The following is a 26,134-nucleotide window of genomic DNA, read 5'->3' on the forward strand; positions in this document are numbered from 1 at the left end:
TCATCATTGACTCCTCCCTCTCTTTCACCCCCCACATTCGTGCTCTCTCACAGTCTTGCCGCTTTCACCTACGCAACATCTCACGCATCAGACCATTCCTCTCCACTGACGCGACCAAAATTCTCATTCACTCTCTTGTCATCTCCCGCCTTGACTACTGCAACATCCTTCTCTCTGGGCTACCTCTCACCCGCCTCGCACCTCTCCAATCCATTCTTAACGCTGCTGCTAGGCTCATCTTCCTCTCCCGCCGCTCTACCTCCGCCTCCCCCCTCTGTTTATCTCTTCACTGGCTCCCCATTCCTTTTCGAGTTCTCTTTAAACTCCTCACCACCACCTACAAGGCTCTCTCCTCCTCCACAGCTCCCTACCTCTCTTCACTGATCTCTATCCACACTCTCTCCCGTCCTCTTCGCTCCATCGCTGACCGCCGACTGACCTCTCACCTAATCACCTCCTCCCACTCCCGTGTCCAAGATTTCTCTCGCGCTGCCCCCCTGTACTGGAACAACCTCCCGCCACCCATCAGGCTATCTGATTCCCTTACCTCCTTCAAGCGCTCCCTCAAAACCCACTTTTTTCGACTAGCCTATCCCTCCTCCTAACCTCTTTTGATCCTCCTATCCTGCCTCCGTTCCCCTCCGTTCCTACTTATCCTATTGTATTTCGTTCGTCCACCCACCTATTTTTAGTATGTTAACTCTTATGAGCAGGGCCCTCCTTCCTCACGTACTCACCCTACCTCATTACCTCACCTGTGCTCCTGTCCTGTTCTTCCCTTCCTCTACTTCATCTTCAGTCTCCTTGACAATTTTGACACCTACTTCTGAACTGATGCTGATTTTAGTTCTACCAGCTATACCCCTATTTATACTGTATCTTTCAACACACCCTGTACGTTACCTTGTAATTTGTTTTTTTTTGTTTGCTATGTACGGCGCTGCGGACACTTTGCGGCGCCTTATAAATAAACGTACTACTACTACTACTAGTATATAAAGAAAAAATGATATGCTCAGTTTAACAAACCAAGCATTTCAGTGAAGTGCTTGGTTTGTTTGGGCCCCCTTGATCATTAATGATGAGGTTGATAATGTTGTTGGTGTTGGAGATGCTTGTGCTGTTCCAAACTGCTGGTAGCTGATACTGGACTGCTTTGTTACTATTTTAAAAATGATTATAATTTGTAAAATGTATTTCATGAAGTCACTGTAAATAACAGGGAGGAGGTGCCTAACTCTACCAACTTTGGCCTTAGAAATGAAACAGATGTTTTCACAAATGTTGGTAAAGTTTGGGTAACAATAATTCCACACCCAAAATGGGGATTTATGGTCTCATGCTCAGGCATGACAATGGCTTTCTGTTTATCATGATCAAGAACTGCTGCCACTGGTGGCTGACTTACACAAACATTACCCTTATCAACATTCTCAATATTGTTAGATAGTGCACAAATATCTCACTCATCCTGGTGCACTTCTTCCGCACAAGCATTCTCAATTTCTATTGTCAGCCTTTTTCACTTGTACTGCTTTCCACATATTTGCAGGTGGGTGCCTAAACAGTAATAGCAACTTACAATTGTAGCTCCCATAGCCTAGTTACAATTAACATGTTTATGGTATCTGCATACCTAGGAGAACCAGGCAAGAAAATAAATGTAATTCTATGACATTGTGATAATTGTATAAAAGTAACCATGTGGAAAAAAAAGTGTATTATTGAGGGTTGTACAATATAAACATATATTAGGGTTAAAAAATAGATATACTGTATTTCCGGAAGAAACCAACACAGATTAAAAACACAAAAAACTCCTGTCATTAAAGTGAAAACCTTATGTGTACTATTAGGCAATGTAGTTACTATGAAACTGATACCTGTACCATATGTCACAATACTGGGGTTAGTAGTGATTACACATTTTGAAGGAAATGAATGCAAGAGGGTTTATCTTGCACAAGTATTTCTTCACAACAAAAGATGATCACAAACTGTTTTATCTTATACTGTGATCATTGTGATGGTTACTGAATAGCACAACTTTAAACTGGGATCTATATAAATCCAGATTTTTTTTTATGCAACGATTTTGAATGTTTGTAATGTATCACAGGTACTTTTGTCACATTTTTTAAAAGGGTGTTTTTTTTAGCATGTAATAATATACTTTTTCTAATAGGGTCAAAAAAATTCAATGTTAAGCAGCGAGGTTAACATTGAAAACATAAAAAGTGGCAGTTGTGGGCAATAGGTGCAGAGGAGTCCAGCAAATATTGCCCACAACTGTCACTTTTGCACTCTGCACTTGAATTGAATCATACCAGCCACTGCAATCTTTGGAGGAATGTCTACCTTTTGCCCCAAGTCATCTAACAGGACACTTGGCTTCATCATCACTGCAATGTAATCCACAATTGGATAAAATCCCCTGGTGAACTTCATCGGCAAATATACCATATGTCAAATACCATGAACCTTGCTAGAAATCGTGTCAAAGGGCAGTATTCAATGAGAAAAATTTGCCGTGTTTTATGGCAAGTTTGTTTTTTTCTCGCTTTTGCTCTCAAAAAGCAAGCAACCCTATTCAATGTGCACTTCTCGCCGTCTTTCTAAGTGATTTTCGCCGTGTCTCTCCGTGTAGCAATTCTCCATCTTTTCATGGAGAAGTGGAATGTGAACTTTTAAAATAAAAGTTTTTTTGTTTTAATTTTGGTGTAAAAAAATCAGGATTTTTTTCTGTGAAGGGGTATGCTATTTTTATTCATGTGCTTATAGCACATGAATATATATTTAATTTAAAAAATATATATATATTTTTTTTTTTTACACAGAGCAGCCAGCAGGGGGCCGGGAGCCGAGCCGCTCATTAGATATTCATATATTCACTGCACCCGATCATCACATATGCACGATCGGGTACAGTGAATACCCGGTCCCCTGTTGGCTCTCCCGGGGGGCATACGTTCTGGGGCAGGCAGGGAGACTTCCATCTCCCTGCCTGCCACCGTCCCACGGCTGTCCCACGGCTCCCTGCAGCGGACTAAGGGGTTAAGATTCACCGTGAGGGGCAACGAGCCCCTCCGACATTGAATACAGGGAGAGCGAGTGGCAGCCAGCCCTCCGGAACACAGCGAGTGTGCAGCGAATCCTAAACAGGATTCGCTGCACACGGCGATATTTTACATTGAATACTGCCTAAAGTGACATAAATGTTTTTTCTCCATTGTGCAATAATTCAATAGCGGTATACAGTACATAGGAGCTGATCCCTAATTCTTTTTCAATGCATGTAGCTTGTACTGGGCATTATTAATGTTTTAATATATGTTATATATTTGCATCAATAAATATTCATTTATTTTTATTCCTACACATTGGTTAGCGCTGCTTTCTCCTTTCTTTTCAGAGGCTATTGGAGAGCTATGATCTTTTATGACTACAAGAAAGGTCTGCAGCAGTAGGAGAGTTTTGAATAATTGTGAGCTGCTTTTGAGTAGTTTGCAGAATTTCGGCATGGGAAGTGGTCACTGGAAGAAGAGGAGGGCTTTGGCCAACCAATGTCCACCATCACTAAGAACAATTTTGCTGCCATGCAAGCCATAGTTGAGGTGGATGCCAAGATGACTATGGCCCAGTTAGAAAGGAGATAAGCATCTCATCAGAATTCATCTGCTTGATACTCTACTTGGCCTGAGCAAGACTCAAGAGCTGACTCAAGGGCAAAAGAAGGCTTGGATGACTTGGTGCAGCAAAATGCTGGTCAGGTTTAATTGCAGTTGCTCAAACTCCTTCTGGAAGATAATTAGTGGTGATTAATACTGGATCTACAGTTTTGACATGTGACCAAACAACAGTTGGCCAAATGGACCCCAGTTGGAGGTGCCCCACCACAGAAGTTCTGAGCAGATGGGGGCTGTTTCTATGGCCAAGACTGGTCATATAGCTACAATACCACTCGAGCAGTGGTGCACCATCACTACGGTCAGGAACATCAACCAAAGCCTGCCACAAGTAATAAATCCATTTCCGGGAGCCGACCAAGAACTCACAATTTTTGTACTCTTCACCATCCCAGCAAAGCGCCTGCCCAAGTCAAGGTAAGTGGTAGACTTTAAGAAATCCACCAGCTGGTTATCCACGAAAAAGTCCAGACCTGGCCCCTTATGACTACTTTGTGTTCTCACATATCAAGCACAAGATGCATAGGATTAGTTTTGAGTTACCAGAAGCTGCAGTGGAGAACATACCTGCTTTAGACCGGTCCAGCTGCATTACCAAGTGATTTGAGCCCCTGTAACTTTGCAAAGACTCATCTGTTGAATACTTTGAAAAAAAATTATGTTCACTTTCTTTGTAAATATACAATTGTAGATCTATAAACTTATTGCACACCACTTGTCTACCTCAAAGAAGAGCAGTATTCCATGTAATTGTGTTGCATTGTTTCAGATTTCGTCAGACCCTTTTTTCAAGTTGTGCAAAATAAAATGTTCTTTTTCATTTTAAATATTGACTATTTGTTCTGGCACCCAGCCTGCTTTTATTTCGATTTTATCTTGGGAGTGCCCGGAAATGTCTATAAATGTATGATATAGAGTGTACAATACTCTATGTTGTAGCACAGTTTTAAGATGTGCTAACAAAATATGTTTCCAAGCTTTTCTGGATCATGGTCAATGACCTAAATGTTTAAAGTGACATTTTTTTTTTTAATCTCCATGTGTATATAGTCAAAAACAAAAAAAAAATCTCTCCCAAGACTGGAACAGCATAGTGATATTGCAGTGGGTGGAATTAACATGATTACCAGGCTTGTTAGCATGCTAGCCAGGCTCAATAGCATTCCAAACAGTCTGATTACTATGACTCGTCACGGTAATCAGAGAATGGGGTAAATATTTGTTGCTATGGGCTTGAAGAATAATGCAAGCTATGATTTCAAACAAAAAGTTCACTGGCCATTGTTATCAATAATCTAAATAAATGTAACAATTCTCCAAGTGTGTACAGACATTCCTCACTTAGGGCCTTATTCGAGTTCACTCTTTCAGACAAAATCCTTCTTAGATGGACAAAACCATGTGCACTGCAGGGGGCAGATGTAACTTTTGCAGATCTAATTAGATTTGGGTGGGGTTTTACTTCAAAGTGAGATCTATATTGCAGTGTTAAAATAAAGCAACCAGTATTGACCCTGCAAAGAATCACCAAAAAATCACCAAATCTATTTCTCTCTGCACATGTTACATCTGCCCCCCTGCAGTACACATGGTTTTGTCCATCTAAGAAGGATTTTGTCAGAAAGAGTGAACTCGAATAAGGCCCTTAATGACCTACCTGTTTATCGACCACCCGGACTTATGACCTGGTCTTCTTTTAGCGTCTGCACTGTGACTGCTCGGACCTACGACCCCACCTGTTTGGATTTACGACCTGCCCGTCTACCCTCTCACAGTTATGACCCGCCCAGACTGTTTAGTGACCCGCGTCTCAGAAGAATTAAGGGGTTTTATATGAGTTTGTTTATCAACCAATTCACTTAACGACCAGGTCATAGGAATGGAACCCGGTCGTTAAGTGAGGAATATATGTGTTTATATGCATGTGTGTGTGTGTGGGGGGGTGTGTGGGGGGGGGGGTTCTGCTTTGTTTTTATGATTAGCAACAAAACTGTAATTTCTACTTTCATTTGTCCTGATTCTGTCATCCATTCTATAAATGCCCATGTGGTTGGTCACTGTACCACTTCTCCTTTCCATTCTCAGAAAATAGAATCAATGTGAGACGGGAATAAAATGTGCCTGTCACTGTTGGCATATTGTAATGCATGGGGATTACAATTTCCTAGGCAAACAATTGTCATTAAATCAAATGCATGCTGGTTCTAAGCTGCAGCCAATGAGAAATGCCGTATAACACTGGGTTTCCCATATCAATGGCATTCGAACTGTTAAAGTCCTAAAGGAAAAATAGATTTATGAAGTTCTACCATGGAATGGATGGCCAGAAATCCAATGGACATCCAATGATCACAAGGAAAGATTATAACAAAATAGTACTGTAGGTTGAGTAGTTAAAGTGTACTATTTAATAATTAATACACAAAGACAAAATGACACTCATAACCATTCATAATTTCCAGGGTCAGAAATGGGTCTTCTATCTCACTGCTAGCCTAAACAGCTAAACAATAGGAACATCATTCAATTTGCTGTGATTCCGGCAATTATCAAAATGATTCCAGAATTATCAAAACAAAACCATACAAAAATCACCACAAGACTGTAGTAAGTGAGCCACTTTATATTTCCATAAAATAATTTACAGATGAAACAACCAAAAAGGTGGTTTGACAAGATAGCTGAAACTGTATGAATGTTGCAAGTTATATTGTCAAACAAAGGATAACACCCCCCAGTGAGTGAAAGGACTATGCCAGTGGTTCCCAATCTTTTTTGAATCACGGCACCCTAGAGTATCAAAAGTTTTTCATGGCACCCCTAGGCCAAATTTTTTTAAATTAGATTGGATTTATAAATGCGATTCCTAGGGTCAGTTAAGTGGTAAAGGGCAGGATTTGCTTCTGATTGTACACATGTTATTATTGGCAGCCACCATAAATAATTAACCATAAATAATTTGAATTGGTCCTGGACCACCAACCCAGGGCACCCCTGCAAGTGTACTGAGGCACCCCAGGGAGCCACGGCACACAGTATGGGAACCACTGCACTATGCTATTTAGCATTGAAGAATCAGGAGAGTTCTTTCATTATTTACACTGAAAGGCCACTCCTGATTTGATCTCCGTCCATAATAGGTGTGCTTGTCAAATTGTAACAGGGAGCTCAGTCAAATGGTCTTTTCCATTTATTGTCTAAAAATCAGGAAAAGAAAAAGAAAAATATGGGACAGCTTTAAATATTAATCTCATAATGGCATGAATTTTAATTGGGCAAAGAAAATAATGTTAAAAATGAAGGCGGCACAAAAATAATTACAATAATATAGGGGAGCCACTATAAAATATGGTGCAAATAATAATAATTAAAAAAATACATGGGTTTACTCTACCCTGGTGGCTCAGACTATAATTATACTGATAAAGTAGGCACAGATAGTACATTAATAATATTTTTTTTTATTTTTTAAATACGGATTAAGGGTTTCTTTCTTACTACATTAGGGCAGGGGTTCTCAAACTCGTTCCTCAGGACCACACACAGTTCACGTTTTCCAGGTCATCCGGCAGGTGCACTCATTAATCACTGACACACTTTAAACGATCCACAGGTGGAGCTAATTACTTCACTTGTGGTTCTGTGAGGAAACCTGCAACACATGCACTGTGTGGGGTCCTGAGGAACGAGTTTGAGAATCTGTGCATTAGGTGAACAATATACGTTTTAATAAACTATGGGGGGGGTCACAAGTTTTGTTTTGAACCTAGTGCCCAACTGGCAGTGGTAGAATTAGCCTGGCCCTGAGCATCCCTATATGGGTTCCTTCACTAGAATAACTGTGATTTTCCATAGTCCACTTGTGTTTTGACTTAAATTGTAATAAGTCTGGTGGTTTGAAGGGCAAATTGCCGGCACAGTGTTGCTTTATATAGTGGTTACAACCCCACCAGGGAAAATAGCCCTTGATAAATTCCCCCCTTTTAAGGTACAGGAAAACTCAAACATTGTGAAGTCAAACTCTGCTTCATTGCAAAGAGATTTATGCTTCAATGAAACTCGACTGTACAAATTTTTATCACAGCTTTTATTACCGTTAATTAAGTTCTTTCAGAATAATTATTTACACTCATATGACTAAATTCTGTAAAAAAAATTAGACGTACTGTAGCGCATTTTTAGTCTACGAGATAAGAAATATACATGTAACTGTTTTCCCGTATTGTTGTAGGCCCCGTGCAGTTTAGGTCTTGTGTAAATGCTGAGAATGATTTAGATTTCTATGGGATTTTAAAAGCTCCATCCTTTATCCTTGATGAATCATTATGTACCTCTAGTAAAACTTCTCACCATCTATACAACTAGCAAGTTTAAAAATGATGAAGGCATAAATAATGCGAGTTTAACTTATTTCTGTATATTCTAACCGAATGACATACTGAAACAGAACAGAGCAGAATGCTTCATCCTCCAAATAGCACAAGAATGTGAACTATTTACAAGCTGTGCTTAATTTCAAAATTCATTCTCTTATGTACACAGAGACAGGGAGATTTACACAGAATAGTTAGGTAACTGCGGTTACTGTAGACTGATATAAACTTGGCCTGGTTGATGCTAATGCCTGAGAACGTAATTTATAGAACATGACTAGAGAGGGACTGTCATTTCACTCTAGTACACTTTAGAAAAAGGAAATACAGTTCTTGGCAGCAAACACAGGAAAAGTCTGGCTCCCAGATGCTTCTTTCTATCCCACAATCGCTTAAACATTGTTTAAACAACAGACTTTTTTGCACTTACTGCATGGGTGAGCCACAGGCAGAAAGGACAGAAAGAATTAAATGTGGCGCTACATCTAAGACTAACAACCCTCTTTTTGTACACAGTTCTCTCAGTACCGTTTTAGTTTTAAGCCCTTGAACTTAGAGGTCAAGAGTTTTCTTCATGTGATATATAAGAAAAGATTGTCACTTGCCATGTACTTCACTAAATGAATACTTAACTGGCAAGTTATAGGGACTTAAGCATACCCCCAACTGTCCCAATTTTCGCGGGACCATCCCATCCCACAGCGGGGGGGGAGGGGGCAGTAGAGAGTCCCCCCCGGGCGTAAATAGATGCTGTGCGCATGTGCACAGAGCCTATTGCTGGAGACTAAGAGGGGCTGGGAGCATGGCCATGCTCCCACAAGGGTGAAAACAGAGGCGTGGCCTCACTGGAGCATCGAGAGTATAGGCCACACCCTAAAAATGTCCAGTCCATGTCTACAGAGCAAGCTATGTCCGCTTACCATCCCTCACATGTCAAGGTCAAGTTTTAGGTTGAATAACAGACCAGAAAAATAATACCATGAGAACATTAGGTGGTACCATGAGGGCAACTGTGTGTCGTGAGAGTAATATGGGGTTCCTCTGTGTACTGAGAGTAATGTGGGAGGGTATTTTGTGACTCACTGGGTACTATGGTACTATGGAGTGTGGGGAATAATTAGGACATAAGGCCATATAAGGGCAACAATATAAGTTTTGATAAACAACTGTTTCATGCAACGGGACCATGCAAATAATTTTCACAACCCAGAGTAGTGATAGGATAAGTAATGTTAACGTTACTATAAAATGACCTGGGGCACAAAATTGACAACTACTGGGTAAATAGGTTTTCCCTTTTTGCACAGGGAAGGGTGGGCCTTCTAGGGTGGGGGCAATGCATATTTTTCACCTGGGCCCATCGCTCACTAGTTCCGCCACTGGAAGGAAGATCACATGCAGGTGCTCGGAAGGAAAATAGGGACTGATGATGATGACGATTGATGGACACTTCTTTGTTGGTTATGACCGAATCTTTCCCACTTGTTCCACTATGTGCCACGAATCTCTCCCACTATAATAATATAACTGCTTACGGTAGATCTATTTGCATTACTGCAGTCATAATGGCAGCCTGCTCACAGCAATAAAGCATATTGTAATGTGTTCTTCCAAAGGGGAAGGTGACGGATATGTGTATTGACATGAACTTAATAAAAGCTATCAATTTGAGTCTTGTTCTACTGTTTGACATGGTAAATACAACTTTATTAGTGATTAATACCACTCTACAGCCATGTACTTTATGTGAATTGTGTACACTATTTGTAACATACCAGGTGGATATGTTTATGTTCTCTCCCGGAGAAAAGCTGGAGCATGTGATACCCTAGCCGGACTGGACACTCCTTATATAGAAGGCTTCCCTTTTTTCATGCACAAATTGTTCAAGTTATTTAGACTTAATATTATCCAACTCTACATGAGCCCCACTCAGTGGCAAATTTATAATGGGTGCAGTGTGTGCGGTGCACATGGACCTGAGGAGTCCAGGAGGGCCAACACTGCATACACTGCACCCATTTTTTATTACTTACCTTTCCAGGGGCTCTACAAAGATGGCAGCAATGCTGCAGAAATCACCAGAAAAATGCCCATTGTGCCATTTTTCCAGAGATTTTCCCATTAGAGTCCATATAGCACTGCGCTGTGCGGCTGCTGTAGAAAGGAGGCAGCCTGGATTGAGGAAGTTGCACACGGGCAGCCTCCTCCTCTCTAAAAATGCCCATAGGCCCGCTATATAATATATGCATAAGGGGCCAAACGGTGTATCCTCTGGCATGTACTATTAATGTAAAAATATTTTACGCTGAGTGATGGTATACTAGCACTTAAAGCACTGTATACTATGAAACATGTTGTGTATCAGCATGGGGCTAGTCTGCATTCCACAGACAGGCAAGAGTTACAATTGACAAATGACACAGTATATAATAGTATTCTAGCATCTTCAGACAGGCAGTACTTGGCCAAATATGAACAATATAGTTCTTACAGTCTTTTGTAGTCATGACAATACCCAAAGAGGACTACTGACAGGATATGCCGATAGTATAGGAACACCAACAGGAAATGGCCGTCACACCATATTAAAGGTATCTGACAGGAAGCTGTCAGTAATCCACATCAAAGATTGCATCCTAGGTTTAGATTATTTTTAACAGGTATTCTTATTGGTATATGTGAGACTCCACACTTTAAACCTTATCTAATGAATAACTTATCTAGAAATTTTGACACAGACAACTGAAATGCCATTAAAATCGATCAACCTTATTTTACAACTTAAATAAGTATGGTGGCAGAAAGAAAGAACGGTCGTTTTTCTCAGTGACAGTTAACACTTATCCCATGCCTTATCTCATCCAATATGCCACGCCAAAAAAATTTGAGGCCCCAACTCTCCCCCAATACACCATGATGGTCCGGCCAGACAGCCAGTGCCCCTAACCCGGAGCAGGGTTGGTGAGACTAGATCAGTTATTTGGACAGAGCGTGCATCTCCATCAAGCCGTGCAATAGTTTTTGAACTGCTGTTCTTTTACTGCCACAGGCAAAGGAAAAGAAAAACAAGCTCTCAATGAGAGATGGAGGGAGGGAGGGGAATCCAGAGGAATCTAGCAGTTAGTCGACCTGTTCTTAAATCCACCCTAAACACCCCCCCATCAGCCTAATTGGCTAAACTTCCTATCCTGTTAACTCTAAAGCAGGGATTCTCAAACTCGGTCCTCAGGACCCCACACACTTCACGTTTTACACGTCACCTGGCAGGTGCACAGGTGCCCTCATTACTCACTGAAAAATATTAAAAGACCCATAGGTGGAGCTAATTATTTCACTTGTGATTCTGTGAGTAGACCTGCAAAACGTGCACTGTGTGGGGTCCTGAGGACCAAGTTTGAGAACCTGTGCTCCTAGTTTGGAGCTTCCCCAGTCTTCCTTGGAGTTTATACTTGCTCCTGCTTATTCAAGCTCTTGTCCGTCATTCTGTATTACTTATATTGGTGTGCATTACTGGGAAGAATAATCGTACATGCCCTTTATTAACCTAGCTCTCTTTATTATTCTAGTTGGCTTTCTGTAAAGAAAAAAGTTATATAGCAGCGTGTGACAGAGAGTGCTGGACCGTGGAGGCTGATCTTACTTCTAGCTGATGTACTGAAACTGTGGGAAAAGCATTGCCCTTTAATATACAATCGGCCAGGAAAGTTTTAGTGCTAGCAAAAGATGACAAATCCACTGGTTCATATAAGTCATTAAATTAGAGTAGGTAAGAGGCAGAGAATTCCCCCAAGGACTGATCCTTTTCATTATAATGGCTCTATTTGTGCCATTATCTAGAATCAGTATTGTTATGTGCCAGCAGTAAACACTTACACCAAGTACATTTCAGTGGGAAAACAGTATCTGTTCTTAATCTCTGTGTATCATTAGAAATAGTAAATTTGTCATTTTCATATTACTACAAAACACAAGGGGTTATATATAATAAACTGCTAAGCCAATTTCTTTCACTATAGGGAAGTATTATAGAAGCGCTTGGCCGCACCTGTGTTGAACAGCGATATAAATGAAGTACTATACATGATATAAAATAGAACACAACTATAGTGAGCGTTCGTCCTGTGACCAATGCAAATCTGTATATAACTAGCAACATATGTGAGACAGGATGTTCTGCCGAGGTGCGAAGTTCTATGTTCTGCTTTTGCTCTGTCATTTCATACTGCGGGATTTATTTAAGGGACTAATGTCGATGTCAAGATTTTCTGCCACTGTGTGTGTGTGCATTGAAGTCCAACTGTGCAAGTGCCATGATGGCAGTCCCAGTAAAAGGATTTATTTGTAAAGTGACTGACAGGGAGCATGTGGGTGATAAATGGGAAGTGGTGACTTAAATGTAACCATATTGGGTGAGTGTGAGAGCTTGCGACAACGATTCTATAGACAATTACATTAGATGCTGTGTGTGATGGCATCCTGCACGACTATAGTGGTACTCAGAAGGCTGATGACTGCCCATTGTGACCCTTCGTGCACAAGTGGTGGAAGTTGGATGCCGCCAGTGGGCATCTTAATACAAATCCCTACAGCTGCAACATTTGCATATTTTTGCACAACAACTTTATACAGCATCACAGCTGCAATGGTTTTTGGAACTTTTACTCAATCAGTGTCCCCTTTTCTGTGGTATTCAAGGGTAGTAATGTGCATGGGGTACAGGTTGGTAGGTTAACAGTCAAAAGCAGTGGAGGCTCATACCTTTTGGCAGGAGGGGGGCTGCTGCTGGCCGCGATGCAGGCACCCCCCTGCCACTGCCGCTGCTCCTCCTGGTCCCCGCCGGGACTGGCGCATGCGCAGTAAAAAAATCTGTACTGCGCATGCGGCCGGCTTCTATGGGCTGCTTCGGCAATAGCACATAGAAGGGAAATCACGGTCCTGTGCTTGTATAATACAGATGATAGGCACAGCGACCAGCGCATGTGCAGTACTGACGTACAGATGGAGCAGCTCTCATCCTGGCAGGGGATGGCGCTGGCGTCGCCAGCCGCCATCCCCCACCAGCGTCCCCTTCCGACGGCACTTCCATCCGTTCCCCCGGGTCCCCGCCGGCTTGCCGGCGGTAACCCAGGGTCCCCGCCGCCTGCCCGCACCCCCCCCTAACCCCCCCTAACCCTGTCCATCTCCCTGAGGCGGAGACGGACAGGGTTTCCGTCGCGCTGGCGACGGAGACTGAGACGCGCGTGCGCGTGAGACGCACGCGCGTCTCAGTATATTCGCTGGCGAGGCTGCGGGCGGGTCGCCAGCAAGGATGAGACCTACTCCATCTGTAGGTACTGCACATGCGAAATCTACGGATTTCGCTCGGCAGCCGGTAAAGAGGAGTCCTGGAGCTAATAGGAAGTCACTGCAAGTCATAGTGAAGCCAGTGCAGTCTGTCACCCCGACCAGGCCCACCCACCAGCCAATCATGGTCTGGGTAATCCCGATGCCAGTACCATGATTGGCTGGTGGGCGGGCCTAAGTCCTGGTTGGGGGGTGGAGCCCCAGAAGTAAACACAATATCGGATCATCACTTCAGCAGTGCAGGTGTCCTGGAGAAGCCCCAAAGACATCTAGTGAGTATGCTTTCTATCAACAGGTACCCACATGGATACAACTGGGGTACCTGTTGTTAGACAGCCCCGGACTTCAGCATGGGCAGGTAAGTTTCTTTGAGCCCCGGGCTGGTTATGCTCAGGAGGGTGGACCCCATGCAGTTTTTCTTTACACAAAATCAGACATGTCCAAAAATGCGCACATTTTCATCACTGAAAATCGCACATTTTCATGGCTAAAAATCGCACATTTTTGTGGCTAAAAATCGCACTGTATTGCACTTTTTTGCCGCAAATGCGCATCTCATTAAATATGCAAATATCGGGCGAAAAATTTGATCCTATTTAATGTCACCCCGTATGTCAATTGCATTAGGACACTGTTGTCATATTTTCTTTTGTGTTAATGTTTTACCTTATCATAATCAGTATATTAGAGGTTTAACTATTTATCAGGTTGCAGGCTTATAGTTTACACTGATTTATAATAAATGTGCCATGTGGCTTATCCCTATCACCTAGAAATGTTTGTGTGTGTTATATATAAAACGCTGAAGGACCCCACTATTATCTGCTGCCAAGTGAAATATTGCAACTCGGGTGAAGGCACCAGGAAAAAAGGTAAGCAGCAGAGCAGGAGGTACAGCAAGAAACAGTACAGTACAATACGGAACCATTTTACATTTTTTGATGGGGATCGTATGTTTCTAGTTATACCCACCATATCATATTTTGTGAATGGGCAGTGTATATGTATTGGTATATGGTAAGGAATTACAAATTGTACTTTGGAATATCCCTCAATAACAACTACAGAATAGGCCAAATTCTGATCGCAGAACAAAATAGGCAAAACCATATACACTGCAGGTGGGGCAAATGTAATATGTGCAGAGAGAGTAGAGGTTCATATACACAGAGCTTTTTTCGCTTGTTTTGTCGATTTTCCCACTAAAGAACAGCCAGTCCAGCGATCCACCACCACTTCCCTGTACATACTGGGCATCTTCATTTTATTTATTTAGTTATTTATATAGCGCACACATATTCCACAGCGCATTACAGAGAATATTTGGCCAATCTTATCAGTCCATGTCCCAGTGGAGTTAACAATCTATATTCCCTACCACATATTATACACGCACACACAAGGGGCTTCATTGCGCTCCCCCCGCTGTGCAGTCGGTATTCCGACGTCGGAGAAATGACTGTCGGAATCCCGACTGTCGGTGTATCATACCACACCCAAATTACCTACCTGCATACTTTTGGATTGTGGGAGAAAACCAGAGTACCCAGAGTAAACCCACACAAGCACAGGGAGAATACACAAACTCTGCACAGTTAGAGCCATGGTGGGAATCAAAGCCATGACCTCAGTGCTGTGAGACAGTAATGCTAACCACTACACTATCCATACTGCTCAAATGAGTAAACTGAGCTGCTTTCATCTCAAAGTCGCCCGGTGGTTTGGGTGAGTTATGTTGTTTCTGTGCAGGGTAAATACTGGCTGCTTTATTTTTTACATTGCAATTTAGATTTCAGTTTGAACACACCCCACCCAAATGTAACTCTCTCTGCACATGTTACATCAGCCCCACCTGCAGTGCACATGGTTTTGCTCATTTTGAGAGCAAATTTGTCCTGCGATCAGGTCTGATTTAGGTACTATAACTGGCTTTAGACCTGTTTTAAGAAACGTTTACAAAAACGGGTTGAAAGCAGGTTTGTAATGTGAAAGTACTAAAACTATTTCTAAAAATGTTTGACTTTTATCCGAAGTGTCTGTCAGAAAGAAGTTCAGGGGGCATTGGGGCTGTTCTCTCCCATAAACTAGCTCATGTCGCAAAGTATGTGTTTATAGCGTTTTAATGTCTGATCAGCAGTATTTCCAAAAAGCAATCTCAGCACCTTTGTTAACTGATAATAAATTGCCACATCCAGGCACAAGAACCTATTATCCTACTGAGAGACTATGTAAACTTATTTTCAGAAATCTCTTTTATGCACATCTTGGAATTATAAGTAATCATTTATTTTTACAATGGTAGAGAAATGATTGAAATAGTCTAGCGCTCATTACTAACACAAAATCATACAAATGAATAAACATTTAAGAACCAATGCCTAGTGGGGCTCACTTGCATCGCAGATTGCAGGAACAAAAAGTATTTGCGAAAAAAAGCCCCAATTGCTGGCTGCATGCGGGTCAGCATCAGTTACATGTAGTGCCTGTACTGCATACGGGATACACCCTTTCACGATAAGACTCAATAAAACTTTGACACCTTTTCAATACCTCGAATACAGTTTCTCAATCTGGTGTATGAAAAAAAAATACATTGCTAAAATACACACAAACAAAAACACAATGTTTATTGCTTATAAAACACCAGGAGGGATTGTTTGCATGCCGGTTTATACTACTGTGGTTTCTTGATGTATCTTATTTATTCTATTACCTTGGTTTTCATTATTAATTGTATGCTACCTGCCCTGATCACTCGAATTGTACGCAGTACTCAACCTCCCAACCTGTTCATACCCCACTATCCACATCGGCGTGGAGTTGATTGTATAAAGTGTGTCGAGCGCAGCAAACCACCGAGCTCGAAGCGTGACATGTATTCCACATTCCCCCATGGGGCTCGATGCGCTTGCCACGCTTCGTGCTCATTTTACGCGTACCCTCACGGAGATCGCTGCGCTCACCACGCTCGCCACACTTTATAAAAACAACTCCACGTTTTACGCGTACCCTCGCGGGCATGCTTCGCTCGCCACGCTTCGGGCATGCGTGGATAGTGGGGGTGTTTCAGGAACACATTTACACAATCTAATAAGTGGTGACACAATGCTGACTGACTATGCTAACTACGTAAGCTCCGGCTAGCCGCGAACATACGGACTAGGCTGACTACACTGGCTGCGGGAACACAGCACTGATACTGACAGGGATGCTGACTACGCTGGCTGCTGGAACATGATGCTGATACTGACAGGGACGCTGACTACGCTAACTACGCTGGCCCTGGGAACACTACGCTGATTCTAACGGGGACACTACGCTGATTACGTAACTGCCGCCGTGAAACTACACAATTATATGCATATGGAAGTGACTTGAAAGTCACTTTTATATGCGTGTACCTTCCACAACTTTCAATGGTCGGCGACCATTGAAAGATGTGGGAGGTTACCCACGGCATATGAATGGATGTTTATGGTAAACATCCATGCGCAGCCTGTGCGGGCGAACCCGCGATGCAAAGGGGAGACTGGTGGGTGGACATTTGGCGGGTGGGGTTTGGTGGATTTGCAAGGCTGCGAATTCGCAGCCTTGCGAATTAACCAGAATAACCCCCATGGTTTTGTCCATCTAAAAAGGAATTTACCAGAAGGAGTGAACCAGAATAACCCCTAAACGCAGACACCAGTAACTTCTCATATTAGCAATTGTGTTTGAATCGAGTCTGTAATCCCTTTATTACATTGTGTTACTTGTTAGAACTATTACTCTCTTTATCTTTTACATATTGGGTAATATATTGTTATAACTCTATTACTATCTAAAACTCTTGCCAGCAGAAGATGGTTTTATAAGATTTGACGTATGGTATCCACAATTATCTGTGGTCTGGTTTATATATTCACTACTGCAGACTACTTTCCAGTTAATTAACTATGAATATGATATTACGGGTCTATTGTCTGTCGACTGTCTGCAGTATTCAATTAACCTACACCCCCGGGAAAGTCTTTTTTTGTTCAATTTGGGTGGTTTTTAAAAAAAATTTTTTTTAGAAAAATAGCATCACCCAATGAGTAGGTGTCATGGTCCTTCAGCCAACTGGAAACAACTTCTGTTTACTGGCATAAATGGGCACATTATTACACCATGAAGCTAGAAACTTTCTGTTAACATTTTCTACCATAATGGGGGAAATTTACTAAAGGAAATTTGTAAAAAAAATAGGTGTATTTGTATCCAGAAATACACTTATTTTTGACATTTACTATCCCGAAAATACGGCAATTCCTACAAATTGCCGTATTTTCGGGATAGTAAATGTCAAAAATAAGTGTATTTCTGGATACAAATATACCTATTTTTTACAAATTTCCTTTAGTAAATTTCCCCCAATGTGTCTTTTCTTTAGTGCCTTAGTAATAAACTTAAGCCGGACTGTTGTTTGATGGACACATCCTTTTCTTTAAAGGGTCACTTAATTATTGGGATAACAGTGAATACTTAAATCAGTATTATTCATCCTAAATATGCACTTGACGACTCAGACATGTTTGTTGCTAACATTTAGCTGACGTGGATGTCTGTCTGCCTTTTGCAGCATCTGTAACCATGGAAACTAACTGTGGACTGCAGTGACTCTTATATGTTACATGTCTGCTAAAATACAGCACATACAGCACTGTGCATGTCTGAGTCTTGATGTGCCATTTTTTAAAACTCTAATATACAGTAAGAGTCTTGTGTTAGTGGATCCTACTCATCTTAATATGCTACTTAGAACACATCTAGACTACCTGTAGCACTGAAGCTGCTGTGGAACTACACATCCCAGCATTCTCTGTCACTATTTTACTCATGACCTCACACTGTGTAGTTACACGGCAGATGAAGTTACACTGATTGCCTACCCCTTGCATAGAGGGTGAAGGCTCACAGTAGATGAGTGGTACATGTAAGTGGGTAATTCCTGCAGCAGGTACATTATACGCCCTGTAAGAAGGCAGGAAAACACAACATACAGTAAAACTAGTTTAATATAGGTTTTTGTTTGTTTGTTACTTTAATCGGTAATATGTTGAACACAAATGTTTATACCTGGGAGTTCTTCATAAATATCGTCGTGTTCTTCATCACGAGGGGGATTAGCGGCCCCTGGTGTAGGTATGGGATCTGGTGGCTGGCTCACATCATCATACAGGTCATTACCGTCACTGTCTGTAGATATAAAACAGATGCTTTCATTTAAGGAAATCTTTATGGATAGTTTTAAGGTTACACTTACTTAGCACTAATAGAACCAGGGGATACACTTGTCAGGGATAAGTCTCTACATACCGTATATAGTCGACCCGAATATAAGCCGAGGCACCTAATTTTACAACGAAAAACTGGGAAAACTTATTGACTTAAGTGGGACCCTCACTCGAGTATAAGCCGAGGGGGGTCTTTTTCAGCAAAAAAAAATGATCTGAAAAAGTAGGCTTATACTCGAGTATATATGGTATCTGTTTCCATTGATTAGATGTGATACCCCAAAAGTGCAAGCAGGGAGCATTGGGCACTAGGACTATACAGACCACATCCAGTGCTGCAGGGCAAACAGGAGAGACACTAGGACCAACACAAATGCCAGAGCAGCAGGCCCACGATGGGCAGTTTTTGCAGGCTTCTGGGTGGCAAAGATGAGTGAGACAACAACAGTGCAAGACACTAATAAAGCAACGGGATTCATAGTGTACAAGTGCGTCCTACTCCCTGTATAACATGTGCACCGATGCCTGATTGACCAAAGAAAATACAAAGATAGCTAGTTCGGCACAGGGACTAATTCTTCAAAGGTTATCTATAAACATATTATGGGACTTAAATACCTGTATATTTATTGTGGTTTCATTCACAGAGACAGCAGGCAGGGCCGCCAATAGGGGGGTGCTGTGTGTACAGCTGCCCCGGGCCCCAGCCTCTGGAAAGGCCCGGGCAGCTCATTTTGCCCACCGCAACCCCCCGACTGCCTCCGCTGCACTGCGCTCAGTGCCCTGAACAAAGATGATCTCAGAGCGCAGGCTTATTCATCCCAGGACGCCGGCGGCCAATTAAAATGCTGCACCGGCTGTTGAGCCAATCAGAGTGGCTGCTGGTATGCAAGCTCTGATTGGCTCACCAGCCATTGTTGCATTTTAATTGGCTGCCGGCATCCTGATTTGAAGAAGCCTGCGCTATGGGACCTTCTGGCTGCAGCTCAGCGGATGAGGAGATCGGGGAGCAGGAGCCGGGTTACAGTAAGTCACTTGAGGAGGGGGGAAGGGGGGGCAGGGCCCAGACTGGAAATGAGTCCTGGGCCTCAAAGTTCCTGATGGCAGCCCTGACAGCAGGTATGATCCACATTGTACGAGAACACCCACCACTAGGGCTTTCACATATACCATACTTTCATAAACTCCTCTTCAGGAGAGGCCTAGAACGGAGATGCAGGTGGCCAGTGATGTGCGTGGGGCTAATTTAGTCATGTCATTATACCAGAAATAGCAGCTCTATCAAAAGGTATTTTGTTATAGAGGCTTATTTAATAAGATGGGAGTACTATTAAAGATGGGATGTTGCTATGGGCAACCAATCAGAATCTACTTTCTATTTATTTAATGCCTTCTAGAAGATAATAGATATAATCTAATTGGTTGCCCATAGCAAAAATGGGTGAGATGTAAGATGATCACTTACTCTTATCCTTGATAATTGGGGACGTTCACTCAACATCTACTACTGACCAGAATCATTTTAAAATGTATTGATATATGCTTTTAATAATTTGCATTTATATGTGTCAGTCAAATCCCAAGGCGCTTGTTTTGCAGCTAACATAAATGTGCTTTAAAATTTCAGTCATCATTAAGGCCCTTATTCTCTCGCAAAGGCAAATTCCTTCTCAAATGGACAAAACCATGGGCCTTATTTTGGTTCATTCTTTCTGACAAAATCCTTCTTAGATGGGCAAAACCATGTGCACTGCAGGTGGGGCAGATGTAACATGTGCAGAGAGAATTAGATTTGGGTGGGGTTTTACTTCAAAGTGAGATCTATATTGCAGTGTAAAAATAAAGCAGTCAGTATTTTCCCTGCACAGAAACAAAATTACTCACCCAAATCTAATTCTCTCTGCACGTTACATCTGCCCCCCCTGCAGTGCACATGGTTTTGTCCATCTAAGAAGGATTTTGTCAGAAAGAATGAAGCAAAATAAGGCCCCATGTGCACTGCAGGGGGGGGGGGGGGGGGGGGCTGATGTAACACGTGCAGAGATATTTAGATTTGGGTGAGTTATTTTGTTATTTTGTTTCTGTGCAGGAAAAATGCTGGCAGCTTTATTTCTACACTGCAATATAGATCTCAATTTGAAGTAGAACCCCACCCAAATCTAATTATCTCTTCACATCGCATCTGTCCCACCTGCAGTGCACATGGTTTTGTCCATGTGAGAAGGAATTTGCCTCCGCAAGTGAATTAGAATACGGGTCTAAATGTGCTACGTTGATAGACCAGTCACCACCATGTCACATATCTGTGCCACGTGTTCTTACCTCAGTAAGCCTTGATTATAAAGGATGATAGTTTGAAGTATAAAGAATGATTAAGCAGAATGATATTAAATGTATAAGTGCCGGCATAAGGCTCGCATACACTATGCAACTTTTCAGAGGGAAGCACTCTCATCCGATGCTTCCCGGGGGCAGGATCACGTACAATATATAGTGTGCGGTCCTTTTGCATACACTATACCGTTCGCAATCCCATTCTCAGCTGCTGGGAGGCTGTCCAAATCCGAGGTCGGACATGCAGCAGGTCAGATCTCCAACTCCAATCCGATGTGCATGGAACCACGCATAGCATCGGATGTCAAACATATCAGAATCAGAATCATCTTTATTGGCCAGTTATACTTGCGTATGCTTGGAATTTTTTGTGGTAACAGTGCAGCATCAATCAGGAAACACAAAGGGGGTGGGAAGAGAGGCATAAACATACATCACATACATTTCACATATATCTAGAACAGTTTGAGTTAGTATTTAGTATTTGGTACGTTCAATACGGTTTAGTTGGTGGACAGTTGGTGGATATGCGATTTGGCCACCTTTCACCAGATATCTCCTATTTTTGGTACGTGTTAACCGATGGTGCCATGTTGCAAGTTCATTCCAGCTGGTGCATGGGCAGGAGGCAATGAAAAAAGTGTTGGCGTCAATATGAATTGGTGCTCTGGCCGCAAACCAATTGTAACTTGCAGATAGGCAGACAATCAGAAGCTGCCACAGGAGGGCCCTGATATTTTATCGGTACTGGGCCCTAAAATTTCTGATGGCAGTCCTGGGGGGTTCCCATATTTCATTTTTGGACTGCTCGGCAGCCCCATCCCTGGAGCCACCACTGATCCATGTATCTGCTAGAATTCTCTAAGTAGTCCAAATCTTAAGGCCCATACACACGGGGTGGTTTCTGCTTAGCATGTGTGCTTAGAAATAAATATAGCTAGATCGCCTGGTTCGCTATATCGCCCATACACACATAGCAATGTGTGCTGAGCGATCTGTCCTAACCACTGTGTTTTCAATGTACTTGCTAACTAAACAGGCGATGTCGACGTGTGGGAACACGCATCGCCATCGGCATACACAATGGGGCGATGGAGGCTTAATTTCTTAGCGATCTAGACAGAAAGATGGACTAAAATGGTCCCATGTGTATAGGCCTTATTTTATTGGTTTGTAGGGTTTCTAGCCATCACAATATGGTGGTTTTATTTTCATTTGTGATATTTATTTACCTTGTTGAAACAAAATTGCATTAATCCATTCTTCTGCCTCTTTGGTGCTGGATGCCGCAAACTGAAATAAAATAAAAACAAACAATTTGCCAGCTGAAAGAAACAAATGAAAAAAAAACCCCAAATCTAACATTCATGTCAGTTCTTTACGGCTGCATTAGTAATTCTTTACGTGTCTACTGATACTTTTCTTGCAAGGATGCTTCTTATAATGTACAGTTAATTTTGACAAATTTACGTAATTGGAGTAGAGGATGATGGATTTGAATCTGTGATCAGCAGCTGGCAGCTGTGCAGAAAAAAGCTGCTTCTCTTCATCAATGTCAAAGCTAGGACTGATGAACGAAATTTGCCCTTGACAATTAGAAGACACCCGTGAATATCTTTAGACTGCTGGGTATAGTTTTCTTAAAAATGTTCTTGTCAGATTCCAACACATTACCTGACAACTTAATTAAATGATTTTCAAATGCAATTTCAGATATTTAAAATGCATTAGAGTTACATTCTGTATTGATGCCGAAGTGATAGATCTTTGAAATGCTCAGCTGATATGTGCGTTTGGTCTGTTTCACTCATGCCCCTGACGCTCATGTTGTGATGTAACATTAAAGTACTACTCAAGGTGTTTGTATTGATAAATCTGCATTTCTCGGCCCTGGGAATTCTCCTTTTTAACATGTCACTGGCTTCATAAAAAGAATCCAATTGACAGAGCTAAAACATAATGCGAACAACAGATAAAATTGATATGTATGCACCGCTGTTGACTTTTAATTTGAAGTACATGAACTTTATCAGAATTTTGTTTTGGGTAATGTATTCTTATATGCATGAGCACATTGTGCAGATGTGTCTGCCGGTTAGTGAGCTGTTGCTTCCCAAATGTTCCTTTTCCTCTCAGACTGCCAATGTAACGGTTTTATCAGTTTAATTTATGTGGAGGCATAGAAAGTCCAACCTGATAGACACGTTTATCAGGAGCGAAGATTTCAAAACAGCAATCTTTCTTTGCATCCTTGCGTAGAGTATTATTCATCCTGGCACTGTACCCATCTAGAGAGAATTCACCTTTCTGCTGTTTGTCTGTGGAAGAGGAAAACAAAGTAGCACTCTGGTGGCTGGTCATGTAAATGGCGTAGATTGCAATAGTGCCTGGAGCTTTAAGGAAATCTCTATAGAATTGCAGTCAACAAATTAAATGTAGTCATATGCAGATTTCATGCCGGGGATTCGTGAATGTCTCAGCTAACTCAGAGCGCCCGGGATTCGTGAATGTCTCGGCGCCCCAGCTGTTGCTATGTACCATTGCTGTGTAAATAAGCACAGTGTCACATTTTTTTATCAGACACATTTTACTAAGATGCTGTGTACTGTACCATGATACCCAAAAGAGAATAATGCAATGATCTCCATAATCCTGAGGCATTTTCATATTAAAAAACACTGCTGAGAGCTTAGCAAGTATATGTGCCATCTGTGAGGAGTAAATGTAAGCATATGAGTAGTTACCACTTTACTGAAATAAAGCTCACATACATGTAAGTTTAAAACAGCAAACAAGCGGTGGATGTTAATATTAACCCGGGCGGCAGCAGTCAGGAACCCAACGGTAAAGTGCAGACAGCGTGCAGGCGGCTGAGCCGAGAAACCGGGAGCTGGACGAATACACAGACGTCAGCAGCGTCACAGAATCAGAGTCCACGTCACTCAAGGAAACGCCCCAACGTGTTTCGTCATCCAATGACTTCATCAGGAGGCGCCTCCTGACGAAGTCATTGGATGACAGGTAGTAATTAATACTACTACTATTACTACTAATAGTAACAGTAGTACAGGTAAAGTTAATAGTAGTAGTAAATTAGTAGTACAGGTAGTAGAAGTTGTTCCACAGGTAGTAGTACAGGTAGAAGTAATACTACTAGCAGTAGTAGTAGTAATAGTGGAACAGGTATAAGTATTAGCAGTAGTAGTTGGAGGACAGGTAGAATTAATAGTAATAATAGTAGTACAGGTAGAAGTAATACTAGTAGTAGTTGTAATACATGTAGTATTGTTAGTGGTAGTACTGGTGGTAGCACAGGTGGTTGTAGTAGTAGTAGTAGTAGTAGTATTAGTAGCAGCAGCAGTACAGGTAGTAGTAGTACAGGTAGAAGTAATACTAGTAGTAGTTGTAATACATGTAGTAGTGTTAGTGGTAGTACTGGTGGTAGTACAGGTAGTAGTAGTAGTAGTAGTAGTAGCAGCAGCAGCAGCAGTACAGGTAGTAGTAGTAGTAGTAGTAGCAGTAGCAGTAGTAGTAGTAGTAGCAGCAGCAGCAGCATTACAGGTAGTAGTAGTAGTACAGGTAGTAGTAGTAGTAGTAGTAGCAGCAGCAGCAGTACAGGTGGTAGTAGTAGTAGCAGTAGTAGTAGTAGTAGTAGTAGCAGCAGCAGTACAGGTAGTAGTAGTAGCAGTAGCAGCAGCAGCAGCATTACAGGTAGTAGTAGTAGTAGTAGCAGCAGCAGCAGTAGTAGTAGTAGTAGTAGTAGTAGTAGTACAGGTAGTAGTAGTAGTAGTAGTAGTAGCAGCAGCATTACAAGTAGTAGTAGTAGTAGTAGTAGTAGTACAGGTAGTAGTAGTAGTAGTAGTAGTAGTAGTAGCAGCAGCAGCAGTACAGGTAGTAGTAGTAGTAGTAGCAGCAGCAGCATTACAGGTAGTAGTAGTAGTAGTAGCAGCAGCAGCAGTAGTAGTAGTAGTAGTAGCAGCAGCAGCAGCAGCAGCATTACAAGTAGTAGTAGTAGTAGTAGTAGTAGTACAGGTAGTAGTAGTAGTAGCAGCAGCAGCAGTACAGGTAGTAGTAGTATTATTATTATTATTATTAGTAGTAGTATTAGTAGCAGCAGCAGTACAGGTAGTAGTAGTAGTAGTAGTACAGGTGGTAGTAGTAGTAGTATTAGTAGCAGCAGCAGTACAGGTAGTAGTAGTAGTAGTAGTAGTAGTAGCAGCAGCAGCAGTACAGGTAGTAGTAGTAGCAGCAGTAGCAGTAGTAGTAGTAGTAGTAGCAGCAGCAGCATTACAGGTAGTAGTAGTACAGGTAGTAGTAGTACAGGTAGTAGTAGCAGCATTACAGGTAGTAGTAGCAGCAGCAGCAGCAGTACAGGTAGTAGTAGTAGTAGTAGTAGCAGCAGCAGTACAGGTAGTAGTAGTAGTAGTAGTAGTAGTAGTAGCAGCAGCAGTAGTACAGGTAGTAGTAGTAGTAGTAGTAGTAGTAGCAGCAGCAGCAGCATTACAGGTAGTAGTAGTAGTAGTAGTAGTAGCAGCAGCAGCAGCAGCAGCAGCAGTAGTAGTAGTAGTAGTAGTACAGGTAGTAGTAGTAGTAGTAGCAGCAGCAGTACAGGTTGTTGTTGTAGTAGTAGTAGTAGTAGTAGTAGTAGCAGCAGCAGCAGCAGTACAGGTAGTAGTAGTAGTAGTAGCAGCAGCAGCATTACAGGTAGTAGTAGTAGTAGTAGCAGCAGCAGCAGCAGCAGCAGTAGTAGTACAGGTGGTAGTAGTAGTAGTAGTAGTAGTAGTATTAGTACAGGTAGTAGTAGTAGTAGTAGTAGTAGTAGTAGTAGCAGCAGTACAGGTTGTTGTAGTAATAGTAGTAGTAGTAGCAGCAGCAGCAGTACAGGTAATAGTAGTAGTAGTAGTAGTAGTAGTAGTAGTAGTAGTAGCAGCAGCAGCAGTACAGGTGGTAGTAGTAGTAGTAGTACAGGTGGTAGTAGTAGTATTAGTAGCAGCAGCAGTACAGGTAGTAGTAGTAGTAGTAGCAGCAGCAGCAGTACAGGTAATAGTAGTAGTAGTATTAGTAGTAGTAGTAGTAGTAGTAGTAGTAGTAGTAGTAGCAGCAGCAGCAGTACAGGTAGTAGTAGTAGTAGTAGTAGTAG

The 26,134-nt window shown here is 42.0% G+C and overlaps 1 protein-coding gene across 1 annotated transcript in view; it reads right to left on the bottom strand.

The window, feature by feature from the left end:
* The window catches only part of SKAP2 (src kinase associated phosphoprotein 2), a 257,554-nt gene that overhangs the window by 70,157 nt on the left and 161,263 nt on the right, over positions 1-26,134 (bottom strand). Inside the window, exons 7-9 of the mRNA XM_083188933.1 lie at positions 23,188-23,312; positions 22,227-22,287; positions 18,503-18,622 (exon numbers count right to left, since the gene is read on the bottom strand). Of these exons, the coding sequence (XP_083045059.1) occupies positions 18,503-18,622; positions 22,227-22,287; positions 23,188-23,312 (306 nt within the window). The remainder of the gene's footprint in view (positions 1-18,502; positions 18,623-22,226; positions 22,288-23,187; positions 23,313-26,134) is intronic.

Source organism: Crinia signifera, chromosome 5 (assembly GCF_055691185.1).
Source record: "Crinia signifera chromosome 5, ASM5569118v1, whole genome shotgun sequence".
Lineage (NCBI taxonomy): Eukaryota > Metazoa > Chordata > Amphibia > Anura > Myobatrachidae > Crinia > Crinia signifera.